General features: G+C 31.6%; 1 protein-coding gene and 1 long non-coding RNA gene across 2 annotated transcripts; one reads left to right on the top strand and one right to left on the bottom strand.

Annotated features, from left to right (window-relative positions):
- The first annotated feature begins 2,971 nt into the window (after positions 1-2,971).
- On the top strand, positions 2,972-11,556 carry LOC139781838 (uncharacterized). The gene is made up of 3 exons (XR_011720703.1): positions 2,972-3,135; positions 10,578-10,651; positions 10,873-11,556. It is a non-coding gene; the product is annotated as an uncharacterized lncRNA (long non-coding RNA).
- On the bottom strand, positions 3,335-10,680 carry LOC139781837 (uncharacterized). The gene is made up of 8 exons (XM_071720732.1): positions 10,553-10,680; positions 9,909-10,071; positions 9,648-9,797; positions 6,356-6,578; positions 5,105-5,964; positions 4,749-4,990; positions 4,498-4,660; positions 3,335-4,207 (listed from the first exon to the last, which is right to left on the bottom strand). The coding sequence occupies exons 5-8, from the start codon at positions 5,148-5,150 to the stop codon at positions 4,074-4,076; spliced, it is 585 nt and encodes a 194-aa protein (XP_071576833.1). The 5' UTR covers positions 5,151-5,964; positions 6,356-6,578; positions 9,648-9,797; positions 9,909-10,071; positions 10,553-10,680; the 3' UTR covers positions 3,335-4,073.
- Positions 11,557-12,269: the final 713 nt, after the last annotated feature.

The raw sequence follows: 12,269 nt of genomic DNA, 5'->3' as shown, positions 1-12,269 counted from the left end.
CTATGAGGAAGCCTGTTTTTGTATGCATAATTATTAGTAGATATTTATTAATTTGGCTTCCTCATAGAGGAAGCAATGTGCAGGTTTCTACTTGCACACTTAAAAACTATAAGGAAGCCATGTGCAAGTTTCTACTTGCTCACTTAAACAAGTTTCTACTTGCACACTTAAAAACTATGAAAAAGCAATGTACAAGTTTCCACTTGCACACTTAAAAACTATGAGGAAGCAATGTACAAGTTTCTACTTGCACATTTAAAAACTATGAGGAAGCAATCTGCAAGTTTCTACTTGCACACTTAAAAACTATGAGGAAGCAATGTGCAAGTTTCTACTTGCACACTTAAAAACTATGAGGAAACAATGTGCAAGTTTCTACTTGCGCACTTTTTTTATGGATAGAGTATCATTAAAAATAGATTGGTGTTGAATTTGGCAATGATCGGTGAAGGGGTTACCAATTTTTGCCTAAAAAGTGTACAAATCATACACGTAATCTTATATATAAGGTATCATTAAAGGGAGGTTGTTTTGAATTTGGCGAAGATTAGTGAAAGGGTTACCGATTTCTGCCTAAAAAATGTATAGGGTAGACCGAGGCAAATCGGATTACTAATTAGCACGATAAAATAGCTCGTTTAAAATAAAACACTAACGAAAATTGTCTTAAAACTTATATTAATCCGATTCGCCTCAATCTACCCTAAGTTATTTGATGGATAGAGTATCGTTAAAGGAAGATTGTTATTTAATTTGGCGAGGATAGGTGAAGGGATTACCGATTACCAAAAAATTTAAATTTGACGTTTTCGAACATAAGCAACACATTGGCATCGAAAACTCAAAAAACAATTTTTACTTCGGTCTTTTCTACCCCTATTTCATATATAATTCTTTTAAATTCGGTTGATTAGACTTAGCTTTATATGCGATCAAAATTATGGACCTTTGATCGCGTATAAAGCTGGGTCTAATCAACCAAATCTTAAAAAATTATATATGAAATAGGGGTAGAAAAGACTAAAAAATATAATAAAATTAGAAATAAATCGATATCTCCAAATTTGCGGAAGTTAGAGCAACCACGGACATTTCTAAAAAAATTCAAAATTTTTTTAAAAAAGAACCCCTTTACCGATCATCGCCAAATTCAATACCAACCTTCCTTGAATGATACTCTATCGATTAAAAAAAAAACAGCCCGATATCTCAATATTTGCGGAAATTAGAGCAACCACAACATCAAATGTGCACATACACACATACATACGGACATTTTTTTTTAGGCGATATTTCGACGTTTTACAACAATCTGAACATATTGGCAGAAAAAACTCAAAAACCAATCTCTTCGTTGGTTTCTTCTACCCCTATTTCATATATAATTCATTTAAATTTGGTTGACTAGACCCAACTTTATAGGCAATCGAAGGTTCATATACGAAATTCACGAAAACAAAGCTTCCTCTATGAGGAAGCAAAAACAATATACTTGTTTGCTATAGTTATCAATTAATATTGAAAGAATTACCTCATGATTTAAATATCGATATCTATACTCAATATTGCGCTTCCTCTCAGCTGTGTATGCATTTTTTAGCGTGAAAGCTAATACATCATGCAAAAATTCTTCCGATACCCCATTTATATATGCAAAATTGACAATAATCATTCGGTTATGATCCGTAAAATTTTTATCCCAGAACATTTGCCGTATAAATTTCGGCCACGTATTTACATAATTGCCAATGATGTCCTGAATCGCAACCCTTAGAAAAATTTACTTAAAAAAACTTAAAATAAACTAGAAAGTTTACCAAAGAAATTACTATTGATAAACTATTGATAAACTAGAAGTGATTTCGAACCAAACTTTAAGTATTTCTATAATATACTTTAAAGGTTACTTTAAGTTAACTCATGCAATTACTATTAATCACCCAAAAAAAACAATTCTGTTATTTAGTGGCTCCCGCTTGATTTTAAAGGATTTTCCTCTGAAATACGGTCTCAAGAAGATATTTTAAAATCTAGAGGAATATCCTCTAACCATGAGACACTAGACTTAAGATTGCAGTCCTCTTAATACTAGAGGACACTGATTTCCGATATTCACCCGGAATAAAAAAAAATTATTTATTTCGAAATTTTATTACTATTTTATAACTAAATTTGTTTCTTAAGATGCAGTCTATGATTATAAATATTTTCTCGTATTTGAAAAACACACTTACCTTGGTGGGATTCGAACTCGGGACCTCTGGATCGTGAGCCAACTGCCTTACGTGGTAGACTACTTCTTAATTTGATGTAAGTGTTATATATAGTCTACATATGTCATAACCAGCGCAAATATATAATTTTCCAAAAATCATCTTAAGAAACAAATTCAGTTTAAAAAGAGTAATAAAATTTTGAATTGGATATATGATATAATATTTCTTAATGTCTCGTGTGGTGCAAGTGTGGTGAAAAAGGGAACTTGTCTTTTTAAGTATACTGTTGAAACAACACGCATAAGTTAAAATCAGCTTTAAGTATTACCTTTATAAAAAGTAAAGTTAAAGTATATTTATAAGTATTACGTTTGTTAAAAGTAAATTTAAAGTATATTTGCGACTTGCTTATAAAGTTTTTATTGAGGTTAATAACTTAAAGAAAACTTTACGCTCGGCTGTCAGTATACTATTAGTATACTATTATACTATTAGTATACTATTATTACGGCTAGTATACTTTATAATACTTTAAAATACTTTAAGTAACTTTAAAAAACTTTAAGTAAATTTTCCTAAGGGAAGCCACGGATTATTGTTTAATTGCTGGACTGAGTATGCCATTGTAAGATTAAGATGTGCAGGTTGTAAATGACAAGATATTTATTTAAGTAAGACGCGTCGAAGTACACTACATATGTCGCTACGGAGCATGCGCGTGCGGCCACGGAGCATACCCATGTGGTCGCGGGGCATGCTCGTAGTCGCTACATCTTGTCGGTATGACAGGTCTCATAACTTTAGTCGTCAACTTTAACTGTTAATATCTCGCTTCGCGGGTCAGAGCGACACTTTTTTCTGCCAGATTCGGTCGTTTTGTGCAAAAACGCGTCGATTAAGCCTAAGTTCAACGAAATCGGTGAGGACCCAGTGAGAAATAAACTTCGAATCGATATCAATTCGATATCGAAACCATTTGTCGAAATTATGTCAATTTAAAGATCGATTTCGATTCAATCGTGTCCACGATTTCGAATATTTTTCGAGGCTAAAAAAATCACTCGTTCACCCTTAATCCTAATATTTATTAATATAATTTAAAAGAAATAGTGTAGAAATTTATGTTTTAGCCATAACATTTATTATAAAAGCTATACATAACATTATTACAGTGGTATTTGGTAGATAACCTCAAATCGAATCTACATCGAATCGATATCGATTCGATATAGATTCAATTTAAGGTTATATAAAGCTTTGGTACATTATTACAGATTATTGCGGTCGACTGATGCTACCATGCATGCTTTGAAGTAGTTTTCTTCTCCTTTCTTTCAAGAAAGGTAGCGGAAAAAGAAAAACGCTTCAAAGCATTTCAACTTACAAAATAAAATGCAATATTTTTGGTCATGCCTCTCAATAATCTGTTTTATATAATAATTACTTCATCTCTTCTAAAGCTAAATAAACATTTTTGTTTTAATTTACGTGAAGAATCTCAAGCTATAAGCGTAAAATAAAATTATAGAACATTTTTAGGTCTTTCTTTTTGTATTATATACGCATTAATTAATATAATACAAGTATTTGATTGGCTTTGTTAAATATAATATATCTCTTACAAGTATTTCATGGTAACATGTTTTACTGCTCTCCATATATATGTTAGAAACAAATTAGATTATATCCTTGAATTATAAAAAATTAACATTTTTTAACGATACGTTAAAAGGAACGAATTATTGAAAAACAATGAATATTGTATCAACTTGGAATAAAAAATGAAATAAAAATGTATCAACTTGAAATTAAAATAATTAATTAAACTTAAAACTAATATACTTGAGAACTTTGTACTTAATCCTTTGAAGGTCTTTGACGCAATGTAGTACCGTCAGTTTGTTGACGCCATTTAGCATTGGAAAGCCACGAACCAACTACTTTTTCTGCAGTTGTTAAGGAATCACCTTCAAAACTTTGCAATAGAGCACCTAAAGTTTAAAAGTTGCTAGTTATACAGATGCAAGTAAACTAAAATCGAAAATTTAGAGCTAATTGTTCCAACATTTTGGTAAGCTTTACATATTATGTGTCTATTTATTTCGAAAATAAAGACATATGTTTACGTTATAGGTAAATTTTGTAATAAACCTTAACAAGTTGGAACAACCAACCCTTAAAGAGAAATGAGCAAATAAAAATAATAGTAGATAAGATTACAATTATAAAAAGTATATCGCTTTAAGTTTAGAAACAATAATAAATTAATACAAAAACGTACATTGTACAAGTTCCCAAGTTTTAAGTGCTTCAAATTTACGTTTGTTTCCTCGACCTTGAAAATTATATGTTTGAGCCAAAGTGTTTGTCATAATTTTTGACAGAACTTTTCGAACAGAATTATCAAAACTACCAGGGTCAATATATTTGGATAAATATATAGACTGAAAGAGAAACGAGAAAAGCAAAGATAAAAGTTACACAACATAAATATGTACATACAATAAAATAACGTTATAAGAACACACTTACTGCCGCAGACAAATTGCCATCATCTTTTAAGAAATTTTCAAGACAGTTTAACTGCACCTCATTGTTAACTGGAAGTGAAGGAAAGTTTAATGGTTTTTTAATAATTTTTTCACCGGGTAATAAGAAACGGTTCAGTATTTCCTGGTTCATCACACATATATCGACTTTGCTACTAAAATTATCAATTTGTTTCTTTATTTCAATAAATTCTGTATGAATCATCTTGTGTAATGATGAGAAATCTGAAAATTGAGAAATAATTTTACAAATTAATAAAATAATAAATCGATGAAATAATCACTGATGAAACAACAAATAACGAAAAATAAAAAAAAAAGAAAATAAATGCAAATTACCTATTACTTCCAAATATTGCTCTTCATCGTTGAATTCGTTTTGCATTGACGTGGATTGAGCATCGATATTGCTTTCTGGGACACTTGCGTTAGAACATTCTCCACTTTCTTTATTTGATTGATCAACCAATTGAGAGCTACTAGTAAAAGAACGAGTAGGCAACTTATTACTGATAATTGACGAGACCACATCCGTAGATTTTTTTTTATCTGTGACAAGGTTTTTAGATGGAATGTGGCAGGTTGCACGACCTCTGTCGGAATCTTGAGCATCGATATTGCTATCTGGGACACTTGCATTAGAACATTCTCCACTTTCTTTATTTGAGAAATATTGATCAACCGATTGAGAAGAGGCACAGCTACTAGTAGAAGAACGAGTAGGCAGCTTATTACTGATAGTTGACGAGATCACATCCGTAGATTTTTTTTATCTGTGACAGGGTTTTTAGATAGAATGTGGCGGGTTGCACGACCTCTGCCGGAATCTTTGGCAACAGAAAGTGAAAAGGTAGGCTGTTTGGATACTTGAGGCATATGTTGTCTTGTAATTTTATTAGGTGACAATCCAAGTTGTGGCAATCCAAGTTGTTGCGGCAGTGGAACAGAAGGAGGAGCTTTTATTGTAGTTTTAGACTTCTTTAAAGGGCAGTTGCCTGATTTTTTGACAATTTTCTTTTTGTTGATTGAGTTTGATTCAACCTCAGGCTCAGACTCGTTATCTGATGACTCACTATTATTAGAGTCCAAATGAAACGGTTTTTTCTTCTTTCTCAAACCTCTTCCCAATTGGGTATCGGTTTCATAATTGGAATCGGCTATAAACATTTTGCATGCTTTTGCAGCATCAGGATATGTAGCTGTAAAGAACCGAAATAAATGAGAATAATAGCATATTTTTTTATCTGGCTATCAACAATAAATTAGAACATTAAAACAAAATAAATATTTTATAACACTAAAATAATTTGTTACTTTTTCTATATAAATATTCACATTACTTTCAATAACATAAAAATTTACAAAATTTCAAATTTAATTTACAAAACATAAAAAATTTTTTTGTTAACTTGGTGTTACAGAAATCTGTTCAAAAATCCTTATTTTTCAAAATTTGAGTTTAGTAATATTGATATCACACACAACATTCACCAATAAGTAAATTAAAAATCTTTATTTCTTCTTCTATTTTTCCATTATAAATAGAAAACGTTTACGTATAGCAAAGCACACTGTAACAATGCTACTTACCATAAAATCTTTTAATTTTGATATAGTGTTCTGGCCAATCTAATTTTAATGTTGCTTCTTTTCTTACAAGAATAGACGGATTTAATGGTGGCCATTTAATTTTGGCTGTCATTTTATCATCGATTTCACCAATTATCCATTTATCAAGCCCAACATCATAAAATATATCTTCTTCGTCATTCGGTTCGGTAGCATCATTATTCAAAAATTTGAACACAATAAACTGCAAAGTAACAAAAAAGAAAATTAAATTACAATATAAGTAAAAAACAATTTTATACAATTTTATTTATGTTACTTTATCTCACACATTATATGTGTGGGATAAAGTAACATAAATAAATAAATAAATAATAATAAGAAAGAAATAGAAATAAAGCATGTTTTTTTATAACATACATTTAGGGTCAATATTCATAAACAGTTATATTTGAGATTTTAAATACAATCTTAAAAGGTAATAAAATGTTATAAACTAATCACTAAGCCGTCATCTTCATTAGTATCTAAATTTTTTAAAACGGTCTTGAAATAAGATCGGATTATGAATACCAGCATAAATATACATTTTGATTATTTGCAATAAGGTTGTTCGTTTTCGCTGCACTCCTGAACTGGTGCAATAAGTTAAAATGAGAGATAGTATATTTTACTCATCAAGGCAAGCGGCATATAAAAAAAGTATTAATAAGAAAATGATGATGATTATGATATATAAATTTCCCTCCTACATACACATATACACTTACACGTACATGCATACATATACATACGCGAAGAATTTACCTCTTGCACAGAAATGTTGCTAGAAAATTACAAAAAAATAATGAAAAACAAAAATTTTTATACAAACGTTCAAGCAAATTAAATATAATTTAAAATAGTGAATGAAAAAAATTATATATTTAAAAATCGTATTACTTACAGAAAAAGTAAACCTAAAAAATATTATTTGAATAAGGGCATGCTGTGTAACAAAGGAACACATACATAAGCATCGCCATCAGGCATAAGCCAACATTTACATGTAATATCGGTCAGAGGAAAAATTTGCCTTTCTTCATTCCGATGTGAAACTTTCACAATTCCAAGATGAGAAAAAGGCAGAGGATATTCATATGCATTCATAGCAACAGAGAAGGAAAAACCAATAAAGTATATTTCATTTTGTACTTGCACAATATTTTGGAGAACTGCAACAGTGTTATTACATGTTTTGAAACAAGCATCTTTCCTATTGCACTGAAATAAGATGTCATTGACATGGATTCTCCGAAACTGGATCCCATCCACCACCTCATTTGCGACATTCTCTTTTCGTTTCCAAGAAAGTACAACAACATTTTGCTCATCTTCTAATGCAACATCTGTCTGTCTTTTTTCTAAGTCACGAAAAGCTGCTTGTTTCAAGGGTTTGTAACCAGAACGCAATGATGCCTTAATAGATTGTAATCTGTTTTCAAACTGAAATGCACTAAAGCCATCCAATTTTCCATGAGTTGCGCATTCACTGGCAAGATGAGACAAAGAGTGAACATTGTAAACAACAAATTTTTGACCATAGATAGTAGCGGAGTGAGAAATAAATGTTCTTAATAATGTATTAGCATAGTCACAATGCGTATGCACCAAACACGGACTGTTCAAAATGTAAATTGCACAATGCAACAGTAAAAAGTGTTTATAAACTTCATCTGCTACACAATCTTTGAAAATTAACATACCGTCGTATAGCAATATCCGTCGATATTCTGTTGCTTTAAAAAACGTGAGATCGGTTAAGCTTCTTGGTGGTCTGTTAAAATCTCGAGGGCAGGAATCTTTTAGCATCAGCAACTTGTCAGAAATGTTTTGTATTATACTGTGATGTAACTTCCAAGGCCCATTCCACTTTTTCCAAGCAAGAATCAATCGTTTAAAAACACCAATATATACCAAATGAAGACTATCTAAACGAAACTGGGAAACTAAACCAGCTCTAATCACTTCTAACGGTGAACGGCCAGTATGATGATAAGGTTGCTCCTGATTAAGGAAGGATTGATCTGTTCTAAGATTTTTATCTAGTTCTATATAAGTCATTCTATTATCAACGTACTCTCCAATTACTTCGCATTTCTCACAAGCACAATAGCCACCATGTTCGATGCAACATTTCACCTTGGATCGAGCAGGCGCATCGAAGATATAATGTCTTATTGACAATCTATATCTCACATTATTTCGTATATATCCATTTTCACGTAAATCAGCCATCTCTCTTACAAAATCATAGAGTAAGTCATTTATATTAGGATCTTTCTTTCCTTTGAAAATAGCTATGATGAAAGGTTTATTTTTTGATGCAACAAGTTTCCCAAGAATGGGCCAAAATCTTTCTGCGCTACTTTTAAATAATGGAAGGCCATCAATATTAATATCGATAAAAATTTCATTAAATTTTTGTAAATATTCGTCTAAATTCATTAGATCCAAGTTATAAGCTATTCCTTTGTACCACAACTCTCCTCCATTAACTTCCTTTATATTAATTTCATGTGGAGTATGCAAGAGTGTCTTGTAACTAAGTGGTACAACAGGAAATATACGATGAAGCTTTACAAGTAAAGAATCAAGCTTTCGCATTGACACAATGCCTCCCTCTTGAACCCATTCACGTAAAATTCTAACGATATACTGCCCTCTCTCATTGTTATTACCAAATTGTAAAGGCTCCTCTTAATTAATGTCACTGTTATTTTCAAAATTTGAATCGTAATTGCTTGGATTAGATCTTAAATCTTCAGAATCTGTACTGTCAGATGTATTTTGAACACTTTCATTAGTCAAATCTTCATTATGCAAAATATTTTCATTTGTTTCGCTATCTAACTCTTCCTCATGAAATGAAATATTAACATTTTCCTCTTCAGCCACTCTTAAATTTATTTCTGTATCATCACCGCCATCTTCACCATTGCTGTTATCATCGGATTCGCTTTCAACATATCGTTTATTAATAACAGCTGCTAAATTTTCTAAACGAGTTCGTTTTGTAATTATCGTCTTTACTCTGCGATTCATAGTTCGCTTCAGCGATTGAATGTTTATCTTAAAGTATAATATAAAAATAATAGATAATAAATATAACTAGTTTATTAAATATAACTAGCTTTTAACAGCTAATTTTTAGCAATAACAGCAAACTTTGAACTAGTTAATGACATTTACCTAATATTACTAAGTTATTTTTTCGCGTGTTAGAAATACGCATAAAATGCAACTAAAGAATGTTATACAAAACATTACTCACAGGTCTGTCATCATCCCCCATGATGCTGGCGTTGTTGAGAATATCCAAATTTATTATTATATTACTACTGACAATGAGTGTGCACAAAACATATATTGCAACCGATTTCAACCGAATTATGGTTGCAGTTGTACTTCCTTTGCGGCAACGCTGCAACATGAAAAAAAATTAACATAAACGTGAGTTTTTAATACAATAACTATTAATATTATAATAAAAATGTAATTAAAAGTAAATATTGATCATATAGTTAATACTTACTCTATGCTTTGTGTCCCACTGGTACTATACAATGCACTACCACACGCCATTCGAAACTGCCCATGCGATCAATCAAGCAGTTTCCACGATAGAGCGAATGTTTCAGCCGACCACTGCTTTGTAGGCCACTTAAGAATGCACTCGATGGAGGTCGATCTTTGTACTAAATTCAAATACAGATAAAAATTTATGATATGTAAAATGATATGTAATATATGAAATATGATATGTAATATTATTACATGTAGATATGTAATACGTAATTTAGATATGTATATTTATGTATGTTATTTTTATATATTTTTTACTAATATTTTCCAAATATATATGCTTTGTATATAATCATCATAGAACATATCACAAATCTTAAGTCATGCTTCTAAAAAGTTGCATATATGAAGTAACAAACAAGTATAACATATTTGTACTAATATTCTATATTTATATTACATATGTGCTATACTTTTTTTTATGTTGCATCTAATATTATATGTAACTTTCTACAAGTATAACCTCAAATGTTTTAACGTGATATATAATACCACGCATATTTCAAAAATATTAGTAAAAATATATACATAATATCTTAAATGTATTTTTATATTGAATTTAATTAGTATTATAAAAAGGAAAAGAAGGATTACCTTTGGATTAAAATGATATGTACAGAGACGTCGGAGACACGCAGCAAACCACGCAGCCATGAAGTAGAAAAGACCGGTTGCCGGCCGGCAATGTTGAAGGTTATGTGTCTAATTTAAGTCGATTTTCTTGATCGAAAAGATGTCGAATCGAGATCGATTTGATATCAATTCAATGAGTCATTTCTTGCTGGAAAAGTCGCTTAAACAATTCTTTTACTTGAATGTTTGATCTTTTAACGTAACAATGCTAATTTTTCAAGCATTTGTTATAATAATTTTTAATAAAATTAAATATAATTTGAAATATAATTCCGGCGCAGGTCGCTCAGACTCCATCGCTCCGCCGACTCCAGGCGCTAGCCGCTCCTCTTCGTCTTCCGACGCAAGTCGCTCGACCACTCTGTCCCTGCCGACCCTAAGCGCCAGTCGCTCTCCAACTCCCTGCGCCAGTCGCTCGTCCCCCGGCTTAACGCCGATTCCCGGCGCCGGCCGCCCTGTTACCGGCTCTTCGCCAATCCTCGGCGCAAGTCGCCCAACTCCTGTGGCATCTACACGCCAAAGAGAAAACGGTCAATCGAGGTTGGGACGTCGACGCCGGACTCGAGAGGATCCACGCCGAAGAATCCGTGGGTTCTTCCACCTCTGATCTCTCCGCCTCCGTTATCACCTATCAGGAAGACCACTGAAGGGACGCAGACGTTTCGACAGGAGAATCCGGATTCCTCAACGCAGACGATACAACAGGAAAAACAGGATTCCTCAACGCAAACGGAATCACCAGGATTCAGACGAGCAGAGAAGAGGGAACCAGCAACGCAGACCAAACAGCGTGGAGACCGAGGACGTAGCGGAAGAAAATATTTATTGTTCAGCAAGAGTTAATTTTCAATTTTGTAAATAATGAAATAAATAAATAAAATGTTAAAATAAATAACAACAAAAAGAAAAATATAAAAATATCCTAGCGATTATTCAATCGGACGACGTTACCTCCAAAATATGTATACAGAGGAACAAATTAATGTATTGGATAAGAATGATATTATAGTTTATTTCGATGCTACTGGCTCTATTATTCGCAAACCGAAAGATATAAATTGCAAATTAACGCATTCTATATTATGCAATGGTAGTAAATAAAAATGTACTATACTTCCAATAGCTGAAATGATTACCGCAGTACATGACACTAATGCAATAGGTATATTTTTAAAAACATTTCGTCATTTTTTGCAAACTAATTGGTTCACTTGGCCATTATTCTCAATTATTGTTGTCGACTGGAGTTGGGCATTAATGAATGCAATAATGAACGAATGGAATACAACAACAGTATCAGGATATTTAGAATAAGTTTACCCCTGCTTAAAATGATGGATAGAAAACAATAAAATTACATTAGGTTCAGCCTGAATTTCAATGTAAATCAATGTAAATTAATAAGATCTATTTGGTAAAGATATTTTAACGTATAAACTTCCTATAACATGCAATAATATTTTATGATAAGTTCACTATTTATTGGAATTATACGTGGAAATTCACATAAGTCACATATAATATCAAATCATGAGAGAATATGTGGTATATTTTATTATGTTTTTGTGATTAATATTTTATAAATATCTATCATAAAAAAGAGAAATGCACTTGTTATCCTATTGAATAAAACTTTTTAAAACCCAAAGTCTATTATAATTTATCAGAATTCGTCATT

Source organism: Temnothorax nylanderi, unplaced genomic scaffold (genome assembly GCF_030848795.1).
Source record: "Temnothorax nylanderi isolate EJ_2023f unplaced genomic scaffold, tnyl_v1.0 TNYL_tig0367_pilon, whole genome shotgun sequence".
Lineage (NCBI taxonomy): Eukaryota > Metazoa > Arthropoda > Insecta > Hymenoptera > Formicidae > Temnothorax > Temnothorax nylanderi.
Note: the sequence above shows the minus strand (reverse complement) of the source record. Positions and strands in the feature narration are given on the sequence as shown.